This window comes from Trachurus japonicus, chromosome 22, assembly GCF_045865225.1.
Source record: "Trachurus japonicus isolate A0001 chromosome 22, Traja_1.0".
Lineage (NCBI taxonomy): Eukaryota > Metazoa > Chordata > Actinopteri > Carangiformes > Carangidae > Trachurus > Trachurus japonicus.
In genome coordinates this window covers 26,074,324-26,098,857 of record NC_140928.1, presented here as the reverse complement: position 1 = coordinate 26,098,857, position 24,534 = coordinate 26,074,324, and the positions used below count along the sequence as shown (strand labels likewise).

The 24,534-nt window shown below is 39.2% G+C and overlaps 1 protein-coding gene across 1 annotated transcript; it reads left to right on the top strand.

Annotated features, from left to right (window-relative positions):
- The first annotated feature begins 2,838 nt into the window (after positions 1–2,838).
- Positions 2,839–24,185, top strand: apoba (apolipoprotein Ba). Its single transcript, XM_085768587.1, has 28 exons — positions 2,839–3,025; positions 3,630–3,665; positions 4,304–4,416; positions 4,520–4,662; positions 5,186–5,330; positions 5,517–5,663; positions 5,989–6,113; positions 6,190–6,266; positions 6,348–6,804; positions 7,954–8,098; positions 8,219–8,380; positions 8,538–8,749; positions 9,246–9,420; positions 9,513–9,683; positions 9,811–10,014; positions 10,823–10,996; positions 11,108–11,313; positions 11,414–11,578; positions 11,779–11,909; positions 12,159–12,369; positions 12,555–12,727; positions 12,817–12,992; positions 13,340–13,452; positions 13,595–13,968; positions 14,194–21,672; positions 21,774–21,882; positions 22,457–22,643; positions 22,763–24,185. The coding sequence occupies exons 1-28, from the start codon at positions 2,971–2,973 to the stop codon at positions 23,936–23,938; spliced, it is 13,041 nt and encodes a 4,346-aa protein (XP_085624713.1). The 5' UTR covers positions 2,839–2,970; the 3' UTR covers positions 23,939–24,185.
- The last annotated feature ends 349 nt before the right edge of the window (positions 24,186–24,534 follow it).

Genomic DNA, 24,534 nt, shown 5'->3' with positions numbered 1-24,534 from the left:
TCCAAAACGCTCTGGTGGACAAGTTGTGACCTGCACATTCACCACGCTATGAGAAAATAACGGAACGTTACAAGACTGATGGGCACTGATGGGCGTTGCTGTCAAGGGCAGTTTTTCGGCAAGCAGTCTCTGCATTTGTCTTGGAAACAACTCCGTCTCGTAATGTTCAGTTATTATCTCATAGCGTGGTGAATGTGCAGGTCACAACTTGTCCACCAGAGTGTTTTGGAGTTGTTGGATTGTGTATTTGTTGAGGGAAACCAAGAAATTCCATGAGCCTCCATAGCATAGATCTGAGCAGCTCCGCCGTTCTAAAAATAGCTTGCACTGACAATTAAAGGTAACAAACCTACTCCTAAAACTATAGGGATTATGGCAATGAGCCAATTTGCCAAAAATGTTGACGTAGGCTATACTTTTAAAATGTATGGCTTTCCCAATTGGGCTTTCATGAAATCAGCATGGAGACATGAAAAAGGGCCACAGACGGAAACCAGTGAGGAACAAAACAACTGACTGATCACCCATGTGACAGGTTTGTCGGAGAAACATTAAGAATGTATCCCTGTACATTTCAGACCTAACAAAATCCTGAGACAAAAACTGGTCTCAAACCAACAAGGTTGAGAGGGAGGGGTTGGGGGAGCAGAGAGTAGACAGACCATGAATAACTGATTGCTGAATTCAGATGATTGTGAATTATAGAGTGGAGGAAGATGTGTAGAGCTTTTACTGAAGTATTATAAGTAATTCTACAAATCTACTCTACTGGATGATTTGCACTGTGCTGATTGGCTTTTCAGGGTGCAGGTGTAAAGACAGTCTAAGTAGCAATTTAATAATTATTATGTTTGCGAGGCTGCTACAGTATATGGCACTAAGTCAAAGATTTTCCTAGAACATTTGAAGAAATCCTTCAAATCAAATAATCAATTGAAAAGGAAAGCCAATCCAGGCAGTTATTGGATGTAGGGCAAGTTTATGAAAGCATCACAAATGTTAGATATTGGATTAAAATCCCTCAGCGTGATGTGATAGAAATGGTGAATATAATGTTTATGAAATCATTTCTGGTGTGAAGGTGTGTGAGTTACCAGTGAGGCAGTGTCAGGAAAGGCTGCATTACTTGGTTTAGCTCACTAGGTGACATCATATCACCACAAAACACTAAAATTAGGACTTAAGACCTCATGACAAAAAGTGTGCAGCATGTAGGAGGATTTAAAATGTATTGTTAGTGATGTGTGTTTTAGGCCACCGGTGTGACGTGACAGTGTGTGGTGTTACTTAGTAGTTGACAGTAATAACAAAAATAATGATAATAATAATAATAACTTCATTTACTGTATATAGCACCTTTAAAACCATGCAGTCAGACTTAAAACTTGGTTGGTCATGTGCTCCACTCAAATTAGAAATCAAAAACATAATAAAATAGTATTATGACGGATAAATTAAAAATGTATTTAATGTGACCAGTATGGCCTTGTATCTGCAGGGTCACTCTGTTATTGTATCTGGGCTTGTTTTTCATAACTCTATTGTCAATGTTACTGCCCTAACTAGGATGTTAATAAAGACATAATGATTTTACATAGAACTAATTAATTAATTAGCTACTGGACCATTGTATGCAAAAAGGACAAAAGAAGTGACCAAAGTGTTGATAAGGCAGAAAAGCTCTGCCGGTGTTTTTACCTTTTTAATCTGGTCTGTTAGTTTTTGAGTTTTGCTGATGTTTAAAAAAAAATAAAAAATTACGACGGATAGATGAACTTTTACTTACTTCAGTAATTTGATCAGGTGTAAGGATTAGCTATCCAAAGCTAATGTAACTTTTTTACTAGTGTAACGTTTGTTACTTAAAATAAATCAGTTTACATTTGGGGTCATGAGTAGGGTAGTGACACAAGGACAACTTCATCTTGCTCAATCTGTGTTAACTCCACTCCAAGAACCAACAGAATACTCCACATCACCTTACCTAGTATCCTTCCGCCCATCTCAACCATCAGAGAAACTGAATAATATAGTTTCAGCTTTCAATGAACATAATAAAGGGACAACGAGGAGTTTGGGAAAAGCGAAGCGTTTTCACCCTACATTTATGAGCCTCCGCGCGCACCATGACTCATGTTTTCATTCATCAAGAATTAAAGTCAGAGGTTCGAAGACTATCACATACCGCCGTAGTTCCGACCATAAACAGCGATTCGCCATGATCGCCACGAAAGTAAGGAAACGCTGGTCGGCTCGCCCAGCATTTCCGCCACCACTAATAATAACAAAATAACGATAGAGACAGAACAATATATTTATAGAAAATGGGCCCATTAACAAGTGTGGGTAGCGGAGATTCATCCACATTAACGTGAGACTTTTTTATGACCAAATAGAAACTCCTCGTTGTCCCTTTAAATATTTATCTCTCAGCTTAACTTCTCAGTATACCTGTGAAAAATATTTAATGGGCAAATAATTCTTAACAAAAAATAAATCTCATTTTACATTGATTATCCTCAGGCTGATTACTCCAGTCTATTCAATATCCTGTCCTGTGTTTTAAATGTTGTGGAGCTTTTTTTTTTTTAAAGTGCACTGAAGTCGCCCACTGTGGGTTTGGGTATGTGATAGCACCCTACTTATGATTTGCAAGTTAAGGGTCAGTATATTGCAGTGTTTTAAATTATTCATTTTTGCTTGGTCATAATGTGACTTGTGAACAAAGTGGAGACCTTGAACAAATGTGTTTTGCTTCCTATGGTATTGATTAGTTCTCTTTCTGCCCTTAAATCAGAGTTTGAACTTTGGGACAAGCCTGTGCTGTGTTTGTATAGTTCAGGTATTCGGCAGGGCTGGGTGGTGGAGGGACAGGCAGGGCCTTTATAAAAGATTTGGTTTGAGGTATTACTGTATTAGTCAAGACTTGGAGCGCTAAAGAACAGAGAAAGCTCTTTTCAATGACCCACGATGGGTTACAGAGGGCTCTATCTGTTACTGCTGCTGATCAGCTGCTCACTGGCTCGTAAGTAGGAATCCTTTTTGATCATGTGGCATTGGGATGATAATGTAGCATTTTAAAAATGATTTGTCATTTGTATGATAGTGTGTTAATGTTAACATGAGACATAACGATCTGTTGTCCTAGCAAAACGTGACAGTGTGTGATATAGTGAGCCAACGTGAATAATACCACCCTGAATGAAAATGGAATTCAGGCATCATTCAGTTTGTTTTCTCCCATGATTGTTTGTTTAGCTTTGATTATGTTTGATTATGCAAAATGTCCTCAACTGATTTGCAGGGATGAGGGATGGCACCAGAAAAGAACCCATTCAGCGTTGGGTCAGACATTCATTAACTATAATTCTTAGAGTTCGGGTGTATTTCATTTCACAGGAATCCCTCGATCATGAGACACTGGGATAAAACTTGTCTGATAGCATCTCTAAAATTGTTTGTCATTTGTATGTAAGTGTGTCTGTTAACGTGAACATGAAACCTACCAGTCATATTGTGCAACAGAATAGATAGATAAGATAAATGGATAGATAGATAGATTTACCCATTTATTCTGAAATGACCCTTAGTCAGTGATTTCCATTGACCTCAATCTTTTTGTTTTCCAGAGGAAACGACTGACAGTGAACAAACGTCATGTCTATGTAAGTTAATGTCTCATTCAATAAAACCAATTTTATGTATCATATCAATTTACATTGTTATTTTTTAAAAAGCTGTTGCAAAAACACTATTTCAAAATAATTTGAATGATTGGTTAATTTATTGTCAATCATACTAAGGAGCTTGACACCGTTTGTACCTGGTAAGAGCTGAGTATGTGCATGCAAAGTAGAGATAGAAGTGGGTAGATGATATGTTTCAGCAAACAGACACATTGACCTGCTCAAAGATCAGTGGTGTTTCTGAACGCATGACCTGTTTTCTGAAGATAGGAGCAGGAGCTGATGAACTCCTGCTTGTTTATGATTAAGTGCAATACCCGTGTTCACTGTTGTCTTAGCTGCAGCCCGGTGCAAAGGTCTGCTGCCGTAGTGATGATATGGAGAAGAACGATCCTATGGGTCTTATATAGGAACATGACCTCATCTGTATGGAGACTTGGTTTGAAATGATTCAATCACCACTTTGAGAATTGTACAGAAATTACAAAAGTCCTAGTCAGGAAGCCATGTTTTAATAGACCTAACCATATACTAGCTATTATTAATGAGTTATAGAGCAACGGGCCTTCACTGGAGAAAGTCCATTTAACAGTTATGTTCTAATTATTTTATTGCAGTGGCATCCAGATTCAAAGTCAATAAGAGGTATATGTACCAGTATACCACAGAGAGCAGAAATGGTGGGGTGGATGCTGCCAACCTGTTGAACGGCCCAAAAGTGTCTTGTCAGGTACGTGCATGACTGTTATGTGTCCCACGCTGTCTGTTCATTTGATGAGAGAATATTCATTATCTGAGCTCCCTCTTCACTGACCCTGTGTCTGGTGTCATAGGTAGAGATCGAAATCCCCCAAATGTGCAAATTCATCATGCACACCAGGAGCTGTGTTCTCAGCGAGGTGTCAGAAGACCCCCAGGGCCAATCGGTCTACACACAGTCTCCTGGCTCAGATGCCTTTCAGGCTGCTATGGCAAAGTAAGAGCAAAACATGTTTTACAAGACCACACAATTCAATGTCATGACATCTCTTCTGTAAGTTAAAGTTGGGAAGTTGACAAAAGTGAATGTAAAGTCTGCGAAATTTCAAGACAATACACCGTCAGTTCCCTTTATAAACCTCTTACAAGATTCCAAATTGGATTTTGTCCTAAATTAACCATTTCATGTACTACTCTACTAATCAGAATAGTGACAGTTCCAGCAAATATGACCGAAGTTACCAACTGAAGCTTTAAGATGAAAACAAGTCTTGTTGAGTCTATGTTGAGTATTGAGGCAAAATAGAACGCATGAGACCAAACATTAATCGACTGCATCTCAGCCTGAAAAGGCAGGTCTAAGTCAAACTTACAGGAAAGTGTACAAGAGTCAAGTGGACAGTGGTCACAAGTCACAGCACGGGTCTCATATAGGTTCAATGTTAACTGGATTAAAAAAAATTGGTAAACAGTGTTTCCTGTTCTTCTTCAAAAAATAAGTGGTTCATCTCTTCATGCAGGAACCCTCTGAAATTCACTGAGGATGTCACCAGTGTCCAGCTTTACCCTGAGACGGACGAGCCAGTCAACATCCTAAACATTAAGAGAGGAATTGTTTCAACACTCATAGTGCCAGACATGGAGGATGAAGAGAGCAGCCTAATGGTTAGTATCCTCACAGAACTGAGAGAAGCTTCTCTAAAAACATCTGAAAGGAGCAAAATCAGAATAACGAAGATCACACGTGAAGGAGATCGACAGGCCAATAGAGGTCAAAGTCTGGGAAAAGGACAGTTTGCCTATAAATACAACTTGTTTTCTGTATTATGAGGCTAATATTCTGTTTTTCAGACCACAGTGCATGGTCGGTGTTTAACAAACAACCTGGAGAAAGGGAGTGATGCCACAGATGTGACACTAACCAGGGATCTCTCCCAGTGCGACCAGTTCTACAGCAGGGAATCAGCCAACAGCCCCCTAGCACTGCTGCAAACACTGGTGAGACATAAATGTCTGTCTGTACAACATATGACTGGAAAGGTCGCCACACCAAAACTATTCAGTATCAAAATATATTCTACATGAGGCGCTTTTAAAGAAATGTCTAAAACTTTTTTTTTTCTTGTGCCACTGTGGACAGAAACACATACTGTCTCTCTACCATTCTGTCCATCTTTTATACTGTATCTAGTGGTATTATATCATAATACTTAATAATACTTTTACTCACACATATGGCTGTATTAGGATCAAATGGCAATAAAATGATAATGATTTTACAATAAGATAAATAACTCAACTATTGTGGATTTTTGTTTTTTAGCATCGCCCCTTGTCAAAGCTAATCACAAGCACCCAAGACTGCAACTACCAGTTTGATAATAAGGGAAAGCACATCACGAGAGCTGTGTGCAAAGAAAATCACATCTATCATCCTCTCTTCCATGGGTAAGTCATCTTTTGGGTGTATAAAGTAGAGAGCACTGTTATTCCTTTTGCATCACTTTCTGAATCTGCCTTGTAGGGACATTGAAATGTCATCGGAGGTGATCCAGGATCTCAGCTTTCAAAGCTCCAGGAGGACCAGCAACAAACTGTTTGGTAGGTGATCACTGCACGTCTGATGAATGGTTTCAGTTCACACCTCTTTAATGCAAAATCAATCTTTACATCTGTTCTCAGACGTAAACCCTAGTCAGAGCAAGCCCCTCCACTTTGAGGATCCTGAGGATAAAGCTCCAGACCACATGAAGGACACTGTCCTGAGCACCTTGCGAGATCTTGTGGCTTTGCCAGGCACAGACCAAGGTCAGAAGAGGACCAGCCTTTTCCATAAGCTGGTGTCCAGCCTGCGTGTCCTGAGGAATGAGACTCTGAGCCAGACGGTCACTGAAATGCTGGATATATCAGGCTGGCTTACCTACCAGTCCCTGTTCCAGTGTGGAACCTCCGAGTGCACCAGCGCTATCCTGCAGGCCATCAGGACCATCGATGGGGTGTCACTAGAGGTCGATGCTCTAGTGTACGGGCTGAGTCTACAGCCTAACCCCGACGCAGCCCGGGTCAGAGATATGCTCAGCATGGCTCAGTATAAACAGAGCAAGGCAATCATGTATGCTCTGGCCAACACAGTCAAGAAGTAAGTCTAATACAGAGGAAGTTACTTTGTGAGGAAACGTGGTTAGGTGGCTTATGTTGGGCCATCTGCAGTGACCCTACAGCAGAACAGAGAAACTGGGGTCAGCTATTTTGGCCTGTATAGTTCTAGCATATTGGAAATGTGAAGGATGACTCATCTGACATCACTTTTTTCCACATCTCTCAATACCAGAGCCTTGGGGTTTTGCACCACTGAACTCTCATATGTAAATTCATTTCTATAATGAATTTATGCGCTGCAACCCCAGGGGTTAGAGTGGAAAGCATCAAAAGGAAAGTGAAAGCACCAAAATTAACAGGCTTCTCATCATTTGGATCACATTAATATTCAGTATTTTTGGCGTCCTATTCCTACGGATACATTTACAAATCAAACAACAAACAAACCAACAGACATAACCACATGGAAGAAAACATAACCTCACTGAAATCATGCTTTTAAAAAAAGTCCACTTGAAAAAGTAGTCCATATATTTCAGTGTCAATGACACCTATGCTGGAAATATTATATACAGTACATGGGTTTAAATGTAAAAGATCTGTTAAATTCCAATTCATTTTCATTTCATAGAGTAAAGAGGGCAGTAAAGGCAAAGCTTTTTATGCCAACTTTGTGATTGCTACAGGTGTCACTGTACTAAAAAAAAACAAGTCAAATGCAGTACACGAACCAGAGGATCTGATTATACTCAGTGTTTCACACTGTACAGAATTAGGGTCTGGACTTGCTTGCTGCCAGGGGAAAAGAATCTCACAAGAATCTGTGTTGATTTTGGCAACCACTGTGGATAAAAGCAGTAGTGTTTGAATGAAAACTGCAGTTCCCATGAGCTCTAGTGCGCATTGTCGTGAAGACGCTTATCTGGCTCGTGCACACTGTCTCCAGTCCAGAGTGCTGTAAATCGTTTCGTCCGATGGACCAACCCGACCACTGCCTAGCAGATGTATGGAGTTACACTACTAACAAATAGCTTATCTTCCAGCCAATGGCTTCATTTGCTGTTGTAGGTCAAATAGAGACATCAACAGAAATGAGAGGCTTTTGCATACCCAGTTAAAAGGTTCTTTGTAGTTACTCTAAGGAAAACATATCTTCATACATGGTGTCTTCTCTGTCTCTTGTCAACAGGTTCCATAAAGGAGAAGTTACTGCAGTGGTCACAGATGTGTCAAATTTCATGAAGACACTTTTGAACGACTGCTCAGGAGAAGGCCTTGATAATGACTCTGATGTTCCCATTGACCATGACGAGATGTCCTTCCTTGTACTGAGGGTACTGATAATCATGCAAACATGTCACACTCTGACAATCTGGCTTCGTTGACAAGTCACTTCTTGACAGAGAATCAGTGTCAGGGATGCAATGTTAATACTTTTTTCCCCTAATCTCCAGGTTGTTGGTGTCATGGCTCAAGCAATGCAAGATGTCAACTTCGATTTGATGTTGTCTGTTGCCCGGTGTGCTCAGAAAAGCGACATTCCACTATCTAACCAAAAGGCAGCTCTACAGGCCATTGGGTCTGTGGAACATGGATCCTTAATTTTCAGAGGCATGGTAGGATGATAGGAATTTGAAATTTGTACCAAATAAATATACTTTAAATGAACATAAACTATTATATGTAGTATGCATTTTATCTCATGTAGAAATTGAAATATTGTACTTGCATGTTCTGGCCAAATCAGTTCTTAATCATCTGGGTCATCCACAGGTGGATGTCTTATTCAAGAAGGTGTACCTGGACACTCAGAGCCCTGTGGAGAAACGCATTGCAGCATATCTGCTTTTGATGAAGAAGCCACATCAAGACCTGGTTAAAGAAATTGTGAATAGTTTGGAGGATCTGGGGAATGAGGAGCTCAAGAGCTTTGTGATCTCTCACCTGAACAACATCCACAAATCGGATGATCCACAAATGTACCAGTGAGTACCTTTGGCAACAGAATAAAACAACTGTAATACAATTAATTAATTGACTTAATAGATTAGTAGTTTAAAGTCCATAAATCCACAGTCTCCGAGCACAAATGTTTTCTTTTGTGATAAAATAATAGAATATCTATGATGTAAATGCCCATTGAGCACCTACAGACACAGCTAGGTGCTAGCTGGAGATAATAAGGATATAAAAAAGTTACCACACATTATTATGTTGCTGAGATTCTGATGGACATACCATTGCAATTTTCTGAGTTCATTAAAGAAATATACAGTAATAACACACTGGAGGGGCCAAAGGTCAATTAATGCAAAGATAAAAATAATCTATTTAGTAATATTTCCTTTTAATATTAGGGATTTCTGTGTATCATGTGAAAAAATAATGAAAATTTAAATAATTTGGATTTGCAAAAGACAATATACATGTTTGTTTTTACTCTATATCATCTTAGAAGTTTCTTTTTCCCCCTTTCTAAAGACTCAGGGAGGAACTTGAGGAGGTTTCTAACGGCATGTCACACAACTACAAGATGAACTCTCCCTTGGGCTCAGTACAGAGCAACATTATCTTTGATGGCAGGGACACCTTACCCAAGGAGGTCATGCTGGAGACCACCCTAAAGGTTTTTGGCTACAACTATGACATCTTTGAGGTATGTATTTAAAAATATATTTATCAGTGGTGACGACACCCATTAACATTTTTTTAATAGATATTCATATGGTCAAAATCTCCCCCTTCAAGCTCACTATGGAGGGAACAGGATTTCAACCGACAATTGATGCTCTCTTTGGGGAGAGGGGTTTCTTCCCTGACACCATCTCCAGTGTCATTTACAAGGCAGAGGACAATGCCCAGATGCTAAAAGACATTTTGGACAGAATCACCCCTGACAGAGACAGAAGCAAAAGACAGGTTTTTGGACACATCATACATATTGTGCCTGAAAATAATGTTTTACTCAACGTGAAAGCTGTCACTGTAATACTGTTGTTTCTGAATGCTTTTGCACAGTTGTGCACTAAAATATAGATCTCTTTAGGCCACGCAGGATCTTCTGGAAGACATCACAAATCGTGCCCAAAAGCTTATGGATGACATACGTTTCTCTGAAGCCCCAGAAGCCATTGCTTATCTTCGGCTTTTGGGAAATGAGATAGGATACCTGAAGACCAGCGAAATGAGAAAGATGGCTGAGACTCTGTTCATGTACTACCATGTTTTCATCAGGACTCTGCCTATGAAGGTAAGATTAACTGTTTCCTGACACAAACTTTGAAAAACAAGAAACTAGCCCATGCCTTTCTTTTTTTAAAACCAAAAATTAGTTATTTCCCTAAAATGATAATTAAACACTGATATATAAGTTGAAAAATATGAATTTCATTCGTCTTGGCTATAGCACAAAACCAACTACTCTGACCTCACACCAACCCTCAGTCTTGTGTGTTTATTCATGAAACAATTTTATCTTTATCTGACAATGTTTCCTTAAAGCAGCTACAAAGAACTTTTAACTGGATATGCAAAAGTCTCTTGTTTCTGCTGATGTCTCTATATGACCTACAACAGCAAATGAGGCCATCAGTGGGAAGATGAGCTATTTCCTAAGAGTATAACTCTTACGAAATAGCGACAGAAATAGAAACCGGCCGTCGGGCTCTAAACGGCGCATCGCATTGCGCTGCGTCGTGCCAGTTAGGACACTCAAATAGAAAACAATTAATTTTGTAGCTATCGCTCGCTCGCGTTGCATCCAGTTAGGACACGGTGTAAGAAGTTTACTGTATAATATGTTTTGCAGGTCTTTTATCATAAAGTGCTGGACAAACTAATGTTTTACTAACTAGATGATGTCAGACAAGGAAAGGTCAGAACTTAAAGTCATGTGAGGCTCATAAATGTCATTGTGACAGATCATAGCTTGTACCAGTAGCTTGTACCACACTGGTGTACCAGTGGTACACAAGTGTGTAGTACCACACAGTGGATTTCTTACCATGGTTTGAAGAGATCTGTAATTTAATTGAATCCGGCTTGTTTTTTTCCAACAGGCCTTTTTTTCATTGATTTCAAGCACTGAAAATGAAGTGTTTGCCCACTACATCTTCATGGAGAGTGCCTTCTCTCTACCCACTGCCTCTGGCTTCCCTCTGAAATTCTCACTGGCTGGTGTGTTTGCACCTGGTGCAAAAGGAGGCCTGACTCGGTCAGGTCAATACATACCGGTAAATTAGCTTCAATTCATCATAGTTTACATGTAAAATAAGCTTCTAATCTAAGTTTGTCACTTCTGAATTACTGTTTACCACTCTTCTGTTTTATTCGTCTGTTTGTAGGCTGAACTCTCCTTTATGCCATCAGTTGGGCTGGAATTTGTCACTCTCATGGGTGTGCACGTTCCAGACTATGTGGAGGCTGGGCTTGAGATGCACACTAATATGTACCATGAGACTTCCATCAATGCCAAGATCGACATAAACAGTAACCAGTTGAGAGTGTCAATACCAGCTCCTAAATCAAATACTCAGCTGCTCAGCATCAGGTCAGTGACACCAGTGTCCAATTACACAAAAATCTCAGCAGTTGTTGTTGTTGTGTTATTCTCTCTTCATATTAATAATTCCTCAATTCTTGAAATACAGCAACAGGTTGGTGTCAGTACCCTCTGGTCAAACAAAAACAGTACCATCTCTGGTAGGGGATGGCACTGTCTCAACTGATTGCCAGCCCCTAATCAGCGGGCTTAAATTGTGCACCATAATGCGTTCCTCCAATTCCATGGACCAGACCCCGTCTGGAGAAAACAAGTAAGAGAAAGCTAAATTTGCAAATCTCTCTTGACATTCATTGGTGATTTTTTGTATTTAGGTAAATTGTAGGTAAATAGTTTCTGTAGTTGGTTGATATTTAAATAATACTAATGGAGTCCTCACTGACATGTGAAACGAGATAGGCAACAACTTTAGAAAAGAAACCAGATTTAATGAAAACTGTGGTTGTCACTCAGGTTTGCGGTGGAAATCCAGCCAACGGGGGAAATTTCAGAGTACACTGCCACCTTCACTAGTGAAACTCTTCGAGAGGGTAAAAGGGGACGTAATAAAGTACAGTCTCTGAAGGTGACTCTAAAGGCAGAAGGTACTTTTATAAGATAAAATCTGTGTGCCCTCATGTACATGTAATATTTTGGCCATCCTTTGGGCTTTGCATAATTGTCCTATTTTGGAGTCCATACTTGAACCATAATGGCGGTCAAATGAATATACTGTATGCCATCAGTTTTGGTCCCTTCATTTATTCCTGCTTTCTTTGATCCGTGATAAGGGTATATATCAAGTGCATGTGACACCTATGACAACAACTAAAGAGTTTGTCTGTGGTTACCAGGTGATGATTCAACGGGGATCACTGCATCTATGAAATACCACTACAATAAGAACATTTTGACCACTGAGGTTGTCATTCCTGACCATGATGTGGAAGCAGGCATCAAGCTGGCTCTAACTGACAGTGATACTAAAGGAAACAAGATACGAGGTATCACCATTGATGTCACCAACAAGAACATCCCACAGCTGACTTTTGTTGGACGCACAAGGTACATGTTGCTTTAAACAAACCTTCGATCCTTTCTGCTGATAGACAATGCTGAAGTCTCAGCTGTTCTTCCAGATTTCCTATTTTTCCATTTCTTTTTTTTTCTTTTTAGCTAGAAATGACTGAATGAATCTTTCCGGGAAATGAAAGTAATCATCAACCTACATGTCCTTGTTTTGAATGTAGACTTGAAAAAATGATGGATGCCTTAATACAAATCCAGCTGGCTATTCCTTCTCTAAAAACTGATGCATCTGTGACTGGAACCCTGAAGATAGATGAGGGCGTATTCATGGACTTAGAAACTGTGTTCAACCTCCTGGAGACATCCTCTGTTGGGAGAGCTTCAGTCAAATATGGTAACTGTTTGCCCTCAGTAGAATTTTCAAGAGAAAACATATGTTTAACATTCACTCATTATTACTGGATGCTTTTGGACTCTCAACAGATGACAACAAGGTTGAAGTGGAACTGAAATCAAAGCTGAATTCAGAACTTCACAAACTAATCCTAGATGTAGAGGATCTACCAGCACAAGTCTCCCAGCTCATCAATGACATCTTGGACCATCAAGTAGCAAAGACTGATATGAAACTCCGTCACATTGTCACCAAAGGAATAGAGGTAGTGTTTGACATTTAAAGTACCCACTCTTGAGGAGAAAGCATTAAAAAATATTTATACACAACAGTCACTATATTAGGTACATTTCTTAAACTGCTTGTGGATGCATATTTCTAATAGGCCAACTACATGTAAGGAACTCAATGCATTTAGGCATTTAGACACAGTCAAGACAATCAAACCGAGCATCTGAATGAGGAAAAAGGGCGATTTAAGTGACTTGGTGGTACCAGAGGTGCTCGTTTGAATATCTCATTACTTAAGAACAGAATGTGAAAAAAGGATGGTGTCTACAGTGCTTCCTTTTTTAGGATTGGAATTTAATATATCTTCATGTCACTTTGAAGGCAGGTAATATATGGCTGGATAAATTGAAAGCGCGCGTCCCCTATCTTGCAAACTGGCGAAGTAAGAGGAGTGTGTCAGATCTCTCTATGTCTGACAAACTGTTTCTGCATTCGTAAGTATTCAATGTATAGTTTTGCTTTCAGATTGCTTTCAAAAACCTTAACTACATTTTTTAGATGTGCTGGTTGTTCTGTCCTCTGCTTCTCCCAAAAGTTTGAATGATATTGATTTTTAATTTCTTTTTACCTTAATAGTGACAGCTTATTCCGATACCAGTTCAACAAAGAGAAGATGGCCATCTCTCTTCCTCTTCCACTTGGAGGCAAAAAGTTGGAAGAACTGAACATCCCAACCACTTTGTCTATGCCCCGTATAGATTTACCAGTGATAGGTCTACATGTCCCTGCCAAAAAATATCCTTTACCATCTATCACAATACCACCCTCGTTGGATTTCACTATACCCCTTCTTGGCCTGGTTGAAGTATCCACCAAGATCAACAGTAACATTTACAATTGGGAAGGCTCCGTCTCCGGGGGAAACAACACTATTGATTTTCCCAACTACATTGTGCAGTGCAAGTCCATGGCTCAGTCACCTCTCAACCTATTGTCATACAAGTATGAAGGTAAGTGTCTTTCTGAAATTTTTAAAAGTTAATCAATAATTCTGTGGAGTTGCTGTAGAGAAATTGGCATAGTAGTTAAGATTTTGTACATATTTAGCTCTTGATCTCTTGCTATGCGATTTGGACCAACTCAATGTAGAGTTTTAATAAGAACTTTATTCTTCATATTTGACTGTGCTGTTTTAGATACTGATGACGGTATCATTTCTTTTTGTCTATGTCAAGGAACTGGGATGATGTCAGGAAGAGCTGATGAAAATGTCAAGTACCTTCTTAACTGTTCCTTCAGCCATAGCCTCATTGACACAAGCTTCAGTGTCTTAGAAACATTAACAGTAACAAACAAATTGAACGCGAAAGCTAGCTACAAACTTGAAGCCTCTAGTCCAGTAGGCCTGCAGACCTCCATCTATTACTCTGCTCAGTCAACCTCCACCCTAAATTCAGATGAGGTTTCAGGAGATGGCACCATGAAAGGGTTGCTTAATATAGGCCCACTATACACCAATACCTCCTATACCCACAGCTACTATCTACGTCCATTTGATCATGAGGGAAGAGGAGAGTCTACCCTGCACTTTGAGTCACCATTCATCCAAGTTGATAACATGATCCATGGAGTTTGTGCAAACTCCGAGTTGAACATTGTGTCCAAAACCAATGCCCAAAGAGACATTTTCAAGCATGTAGCAGAGCTCAAGTATAAAGATGCACAACTGACTCTAAAATGCCATGCTGCAGCTACAGGCATGGACACAGTACTCAGTAACAAAGTTGAATTTGGTGTGTCTGACCATATGGCCATCCTTGCAATTGAGTCGCAGGCAGATTATGACACAAATAAGGTATTCTCACTCATAACAGGATCCTTGGATTCAAATGGGCTTGAAGTAAACTCTGAGGGTTCCCTGACCTTTGACACAATGCGTGGATTGCACAAAGCTTCTGTTGGGGTTGGTAGAAATGGTCTGACCACAAGTGGAATTAACAGCATTCTGTGCAGCTCTTTAACAGTGGAAAATATCTTCAATGGTGCCATTGACAACCATGAAGCATCTATGTCTTCGTTAACCAAAGGAATGACTGCAGAGAGCCGGGGAGAGATAAACATCGAGGGTAAAGTCACACCTGCAGAAGCCTCTTTGAATGGTGTCTTCAAAGGCCATGCTTATGATGCTACAACAAGACACGACATGAGTATTGCACTGAATCGTAGGGCTCTCACCTTTAGTAGTAACACCATGGGAACACTTAAGCAGATGAAAATGGAAAATAGTCATGCGCTGACCCTCACACTGTGGACCCTAACTCTACACTCCAACACGAACTGCGAAATCTGTGAAGATGTTCACTACAAGCAAGATACCAAGCTTAATATGAAGCCATTTCTTATGTCACTTGGTGCAACAAATGACCTCAAATTCAATGACATCATTTTGAAGAATGAAGGCCAAGTGAAACTGGAGCCATTTAAGGTGCACCTAAGTGGAAGTATGAATGGAGGTTATGGAGATGAAGTCAACATCATGAATAGCTGTGAACTCACCTGTGACGAAATGGCTGGTACAATGAAACACAGCATGTTTGGAGATGTGATGGGTGCCAAGCTAAGTCACAACTGTGAGCTTCAGTTTGCTGGACTCTCCTCCACTTCCAACTGTGAAACACAAATAGAGTCTGAGCGTCTACATTTCGACAGCACTATTCGCACCATGGCACTGCCTTTCAGCTTCACTATCGATGCTCTTGTCAATAGTGATGGAAAGATTAATCTCTATGGGGATCATGCTGGTCAGCTGTCCAGCAAATTGTTGGTTAAAGCTGAGCCCTTAGCTGTTGCATACTCACATGATAGTCGGGTATCATCCACACATGTGCTTCCAAGATGGGAGTCTTCCATTAATGTAGAGCACAAACTTGATGGTCTCCTGGCACCTCATGACCAACACGTGACCTGGCAAACAAAATCTAAAATCAATGACCATGCTTATAACCAGGACATCAATACTTACAATAATCCTGAGCAGTTAGGATATGAATTTTCTGGAGTAATGTTAACAGATATTTTCAACAAACTAAGTGAAGACAGTGGGTCTGTATCAGAAATACAAGAATTCCGTATCACTAGTTTCCTTAAGTATGATAAAGTCAATGAGTGTCATATTATTGACATTCCATTTATTGAGAGCCTTCCTGCTGCTTTTGAGCAACTCAAGAATGCACTTGTAACAACATTAGAATCTCTTAAAAAGTTCTTCAACAATTTTGACATTGATCAGCTAATAAATGACTTTAGAGGCAAGTTAGATTTGGTAGCAGTGCAAGTAAGTAACTTTATGCAAGAACTAGACTTGGGGGGCAAAGTGTCTCACATAAAGAGAAATCTTGATTATTACAGCAGTGAGTTTGCTGTAACAATTGATGACTTTGAACTTCTAATGAACACTTTAAGCAAAAACTTAGAAAATACAGTGATGGATATTGCAACTAACATAAAAGACCTAATCCTGACAGTCAAGGACTATATCGAGGCAGGGCATCTTACCAATGATATAACAAATGTACTTTCAAAGATTGCAAAACAGTTGCAGGACTTTGATGAAAAATACGAAATCAAGCAGTCACTTGTAAAAGTATTTCATGCTATCGAGGACATCATCAGACAGATTGATCTACAGAAGCTCACAGAAAACAGAACTGCATGGTTGCGGGAGCTTGATTCTAAATATAGAATACTGGAAAAAATCAGAGACAAACTGTCTGAAATAAAACAGGCCATTAGGGACTTTGACATTAACGTGTTTTTTGGAGATGTAAAAGATTATCTTCTCTCATTTGATTTGGCCTCTTATATTGATAAGCTCTCATATAAAATCCCCTCTTCAGAGATAGCCAAAGTGATTGAATCTATGAATGATGTTATTGTCAACTGGATTGATGAATATGAAATCCCCACCAAAGTTAATGCAGTGTATTCATACATTAGGGATCAATTTTTGAAATACAGACTTAATGATAAGTTAAAAGAATTAATGGATCAGACAGTTATTCTGATTGAAGAATTAAAAATTGAAGAGACTGTGCAGTCAGTTGTAAGTGCCCTGAAATCTATCAACTTTATGTTTTTTTATGAAAAAATTAGGCAGTTTCTGTACAGTGTGATAAGCCAGCTCAGAGCAACTGACTTTAAGAAAAGTATTGATGGCCTTAACGAAAACATTTCTTCAATGTTTAAGTCAATCAAACAATTTGACTACAGTGCATTTGTTGATGAGACCAACAAGAGGATTACTGAACTAACAAATTATATCAATGAGCAGATTAAAACATATGAAATAGTACAAAAAATTGAGGCTATAAGAGATTATTTTAGAGAGATCCAAAGCACCATCTTCACTTATTTGGATGAGCTCAAAAACACAAAAGTGGCAGATGCTCTAAAGAAATTGAAAAATGTGATCGACACCACATTCTACAATGACATTAAAATAAAAGTTCAGGATATCCTTGAGGACATGAGACAAAGAATTATTGACATGGATATCAGGGATGAAATCTCTATTTACCTCCAAAGAGTAAGTGAATCCTACAGTAATTTGGTGGCCTACATATCTGTGCAATTTAACCGAATTATAGACACAATTATAAAAGTGGTGAAGGACAACAAGATTATCACCCAGATGAAGCAAGCTGTTGATGGACTTCTGGATGCACTGAAAAGACCGGAGATTGAAGTTGGCTCTTTTACTATACCTTTCACTGACCTTGTCATTCCAGCATTTACAATTGACCTAAACAAACTACAGGAGATCAGTATCCCAGCTCAGATTTCCATCCCTGAGTTTACCATTCTAAACTCCTATACAATTCCTGCCTTTACCATAGACTTTGATGAGATCAAAGCAAAGATAGTGGCAATCATAGATGACATCAGAGAATTTGAGATCAGAATGCCTGACCCAGAGGAAATCTTTGGTGATCTAAAAGTTCTCTACCTATCAGAACTTCCAGATTTCTTGTTTCCAGGAATAACTCTTTCGGAAATAAAATTTCCAGCTATCGACATCCCCAAACTAAATCTGGAAGACTTTAGAATCACGATGCTCCCAATTCCAGAGACCAAATTGCCTGAAATTCCCAGTGATATTTGTATCCCAGTTTTAGGTAAAATCCATGGAGAATTAAGAATCAACTTCCCACAGTACACTTTTATAACTATAGCAAAGATTGGGAATGCAACATTATCATCAAAAAACCCAACGTTTGAAGCCACCCTCATGTCTTATGTCAGTTCACCTATTGAGCCTCTTAAATACACCTTTGAAGCTGCTTTTCAGGTTGGAGCTCCCAGAATGAAGAAACTGCTACTCACAGGAACAGTGAAAGCTGAACATATGGCCTTCGTCTTTAAACAGGAAGGATCATTAATACTGTCAGGTTCCTCTATTGACACTAATTTGAGGACTAATGCCAAGGCCACAACTCAAATGTACACAGCAGACATGTTAAACACTATTGCACTTACACTGAGGAGTGGGATTTCTGCAAACATATACACAACCTACAACCACAACTTAGACATCCCATCAATTGAAACCTCAAATCAAGCATCATTGAAACAGATTATAGATGCTACAGTGGAATCTGGGAAAATTACTGTGACTGGTCAAACTACTGGTGATGGAAAGTGGACCATTAAAGACTACTCTGATGTAGGTACACATGCAAGCAATGTGGATTTCAACATCAATTTCAACACTGCCAAGCTAGTTTTTGTTGGAGAAACAGACTGTAAAGCTTTGAAAGTGAAGAAAACACTGACTGTTGAATCAGTGTCCTTAAGCCATATCGTCCTTGAAGCAACATGTGAAACTGAAGGTCCATCCCTTAAGAAGAGTGTAATGATTTTAAATGGAGAGACACATATTGGGGACTTGAAAGTTGCACTGGCAGCATCTCATAATGCTGAATTCACTGGAAATCTGATTGGATCCTTGTCCAACTCACTGGAATTAATGGTGCATCCATTTGAGGTTGTACTTGATGTTAAGTCTCAAGCAAATTCAAAGATTACCCTCCCCCTGAAACTCTCTGGTAAGGTGGATTTCCTAAATGACTACGGAGTTGTACTAAACTTCGAAAAGCAGCATGCATATTGGATTGCTTTGGCAAGATTCAACCAGTATAAGTATCATCACAACATAACAGCAGCAAACAATGAAATGGACATCTTCTTTCACTCATCAGCTAATGGAGAAGCTAATCTGGACTTTCTGACTGTTCCCCTCTCTTTCCCAGAGATAACAGTGCCTTGCCTTGAAATGAAAACCCCTGCTGTCAAACACTTCTCTCTGTGGGAAGAAGCTGGATTCAAAACCTTGCTTAATTCTCCACAACAGTCATTTGATATGAATCTGAAGCTTCATTATTACAAAAATCCTGATATGCACAGTCATGAATTATACCTCGAACCAATCTATGATTCAATCCGTGACAATGCTTATGTCATCCAGGCTCAATTTGAAAAATACAGGGATAAAGTAGTTGCACTTCTAAAGGATTCATACAACAAAGCTAAGTCACAGTACATTAAACACAAAATTGACACTTCTAACTTACCTCCTAGAATCTTCACTGTCCCTGGATACAAGATACCAATACTGAATATTGATGTTTCTGCTTTTAGGGCTGAGATGCCAGCTTTTAGCTACTTTGTTCCGAGAGAGGTCAGTACACCAAGCTTTAAAGTTCCTGCATTGGGCTTCACTGTGCCATCCTATACCCTTATAGTACCGTCTTTGGAGTTACCTGTCATCCATGTTCCAGAAACCTTAAGTGCAATTAGGCTTCCCACTTTAACTCTCCCAGCCATTGAAAACAACATTATGATTCCAGCCATGGGTAATATGACTTGTGACTTCTCCTTCAAATCCACTCTGATAACCTTAAATGCTAATGCTGGCCTCTACAACCAGTCCGACATTGTGGCTCAGTTTGGTGCTTCCTCAACATCTGTGTTTGATATTTTAAATGGAAAAATTGATGGCACCACAAGTTTGACACAGAAGAGAGGACTAAAACTGGCTACCACTGTCTCCATGGAGCACAACAATGTGGAGGCAAACCATGAATCTGCTGTTAGACTGACCAAAAGGAGCATGGAAACTTCTGTGTCTAACGCTGCGAAAATCAGTCTACCACTCCTCAATCTAGAATTGAAACAGGAAATCACTGGAAATACCAACACCAAGCTAAATATTATTTCCAGGAAAAAAATTAAATACACATTTAACATTCCTGCAATTGAGTCTGTAGGCAAAGGGAACCTTGATATAGATTGGGCACTGGAAGCACTTTCCCATATGTCACTGACAACTTCTACACAGGGGAAGTCAGATATAACCATAATGGGAAGTTGTGATTATTCTGGGGAATTAGAGAATGAGGTCAGTTTCTATCTTAATGCCAATCACCTGCGTTCAACTGTCAGGACTTTCTTAAGTTCAAACTTTGACAAACAAGAAAAACAAAAACGAAGCCCAAATAATAACATCCTCCAGTTTGACTTGAATGAGAACTTGGCTCTTGAGATGTCCATCCAGCATATCTTTGCAACAGTTCATTTCACAAGCAATAACAATATCAATTCAGCATCTTTCAACACAAATGGAAGGCACACTGTGGAAGGAGAACTGGAATTTGTTCCTTTAACAACATTCAAGACAAAAATGAACATTGACGGAAGTCAACCAAGTAGTTTGGGTCAAGTTGGACTCACTCAGAGCATCAACCTTGCCATCAGCTCAGAGAAGCAATCCCTCACCTGGAGTGGTAAGGAACAACTGGCATCTCTCATCCATGTTTATGATTTACTCATGTCCAATGATGAATCTCAAGTACGCATGGATGCCACTGGATCAGGGGAAGGCCCCCTAGAATTCTTGAAGGCAGTTAGGCTTCCTGTATATCAGAAGACCTTGTTTGATGTGTTGGAGTTTGATCAAGTCGCAAACATTGACAACTTACAATTCCTTAACATTTCATTCAGCATTGTGTACACCAAGTCAATGGAGGGCCAGGAGTATGCAATACCATCTAAACTACATGAAAATGGAATCACTTTTAGCAGCCCTGTGATTTCCTTACCTGTGCCCTCTTGGGTAAAAGAGATTCCATATTCCATAAGGAACATAGACATGCGATTTGAAAATGCTGATGTTCCTGATTATCTCACTCTTCCCCCTTTAATCCCTATTCCGAGCTTCAATGTACCGTTTACCAATTGGTTTGTGGAAGCCTTTACAATCGATCCAAAGAATCTCAACATCCCTAAAGTGATCACCACCGTACCCTTTACCATCAGTGTGATAGGTTATCCAATAATATTAGTGCCAAGTTACAACATTGACACAGAGTATCTACAGGGAAAAATGTCATTCCTTTCATTCAAGATGCCAAAGCATGAAATCACTGTTAAATCTATCACTCCGGAGCAAAAAATTGAAATCCCTGAAATAGCCCTACATCTGCCTACAAGTATATTTATTCCAGGTTTTGGTGCCCTCAGTGCTACTCTTAAGATTTCCTCCCCTATTTATAATGCATCAACAACTGCCAACCTGGAGAAAGAAGACTCCAGCATCATAACTTTGCTCGATTCCAACTGCAAGTCTCATATGACCTTCCTGGAATACGACCTCTCTGGTAAGTCTTGCATATACTGTATTTGACTAGACAGCTTTGAGGCACTTACTAAATCAGAGACACCATATGAATGATATTTTATTTTATTTATGTCCCCCCAGCCAGTGCAACTCTTGGATTTGATAATGGAGTAAATCTAAATGGGAAATGCAACCTGATACACAATGATGCAAATATCAACTTGCTACAGGTGTCCACACAAAACACAAGGTAAGTATGGGTAATCATAGGATTGGAAAACAAGACTTGCCGGTATTTAGTTTATTAATTCTTTCTGCAAGACAATTTCTAACAGGAAGAAAGAAAGAAAAAGGTGAGAAAGTGAAAGAAAAGGTGCAAAATCATGAATTAATTCATAGTGCAACTTTATCACATCAGCTGCAACATCTACTGTGTTGTCATTAATGCAGTATTACATGTGTACTCAATACTTAGAAACCTTATTAAGTTTTGTGACTGCATGTTGCATGGTTGCAAGAGAGTTATTTGCATGTCAGCACTCAGCAGACATTAAAACACAAAACGCAAAGTATTGAAAACCAACTCTAGGGTAGATATTACTGGCTTAGTATCCAGGGTTAAGAGCATTTTCAGTGAACTTGACCAGAAGAATCCCTTTGTTTGGTGATAAGACTTGATGTTGTTCTGGGGCTGCTGACCTCAACTGAATGGAAACATTCAAAACATTGTGTCTTGTCAGAGTGAAATGGCTAACCCAAGAGTTCTCAATACTATCTTGATCAAATGCTCATTAAAAACTACTACTTGTTTTTCTGTTTTACAGGGAGTCTCATCATGTTCTGACTGCTGACATCACCAGTCAAACATTTACGGATGTGAACCTCCGCTTTGCTTCACGCAAAGATGGAATCATTGCATCTGTTTCTTCACCATCGACTGGTTTCTTGGGCTTTCAATTTCAGCAAAGGTCTCCATCACAGTTGTATGGAAAACTATTCAGTCGCTCCCTGGTAACTCTTTAGGCCCTTTAAAAATTATTTCTAAATCTACATGTGGTTTGACGTTAAATGTAGTGGAACTTGAAAATGTTTAAACAATTCTTCTTCTTCATTTTTTCCTCCAACTTCAGTCTACTCCAGAGAAGGACACCGATGTTTACACCGCCAAAGTCACACTAAGAAACTCACGGAAGCTAATCTTACAGACATCATGGAATTGGGACTTTCTCCATGATGTGATTGAGGGGACCAAGGACAGAATTCCTGCCATGACGAATGCTGTGTTGAAGTTTATTAACAAGTATCATGTCGCTCACTTTGGCTTTGACCTCAACCGTGGCGGAATCAAACTGAAAAACACAGTTTCCAATTTTGTAGAGAGAGTCTATCAAGGGGTTCTTATGTATTGTAACACACTCCAGAGTGCAGTCAAACAGTTTGCAGAACAAGGAAGAAACTTGTACAGAGAAGCTTCTGACAGCTTGATGTCCATGAGTGTGAGGAATTCTGCAGACAGGTTGGCTCATGAAGTCAGGCTAGTTTTGAGACATGGGGAAGACAACATTTTTGTCTTTATAGATGCTGTAGCAGAGTTCTTGACTGACATAACATTTAAATTGACTGAATCTGATGAGAATCCCCTGAACTTAGAGATGTTGCAGCAAACATGTTTGTCTGAACTTGAGAAGACAATCCAAGGGTTTGCAAGCATAACGCCTAAGATTTTCAGATTATTCAGGGAAATGCGCTTCATCATACCTGGAACAGATGTTTCTGTTAATGGAAATGAGATCATAGATGAATTGAGTTTTAGTACAAGGTCTGCATATGATCAGCTAAGACAGACACTGCACAATGGCTTCAGTTTGCTTTACAAGGCAGTTAATAATTTCGTCCATCTTATTGCTGAAATAGGTGAGAATTTCCGCACCTACCTAAAAAATGAAAATGTTGAAATTATGCCTCAAGTTGATGAAATCTATGGAGAGGTTCTAAAATCTTCAAAACAAGAGATTGAGCAAGCTAAGAGACATATGGGTACATACAAAGACTTTACCAAAATGAAGATTCAAGAGGCTTATAACACTTTAAGTGTTGAGTGTGTAAATAACAGTACTAAGGAGATTATAAGTACTTTGCAGTCACATCTCTATGGAGGACTTAATGAAGGTGTAGACCTAATGAGAAGGGCATCACAGAGTACAGCACCATACATTATAGTGGAAAATAAAAAGGCTGACATTGAAATCCCTTTACCCTTCCCTTGGAAATCTTTCAACGAATGGCCAATGCAGTTCAGACAGTGATGTCTTGCATCTCCTGGTAACATGGGCTTTATGGCTGACAGGATTTATATGCTGTCAAAAAGAAAACTTTTTTGGTGCCAATAATAACATGTTTAAATGTATTTTATGTTTGATGTCATAAAACATGTTCAAGCTATTCTCTAAAATGTAATAGATGAATAATGAAAAAAGCTTATACAATTACAATAAGAATGTATTCAAAATGAATGTTTGATTATTTTGTTCAATTAAACAGTAATGAACAATGCCTAACACATAACTGGTTCTTTTGCAATTGCTTTGTCTTCACCATTTTCCTCACACTCAACATGCAGCTTTTCAAAGTAAATGTTTAAGATCAAGTCATGGTAAAATATACTGCACACAGAAAAATAGTTGCAGTGTTTGCAGAACATGATGAAAGGAATGTTTGAGATCACCCCCCTTTTCAGCCGAGATGACATTTTTACCAAATTTAAGGATACATGCCGGAGCATTATATATACCGTATATATATTATATTGTATGTGTGCGTGTCATAAAATGGCACATAACGATGAATAGGCCACAGACTCAGTGGTTCACAATCCATGCTTTGGCTACCAAGATGTCCTAAC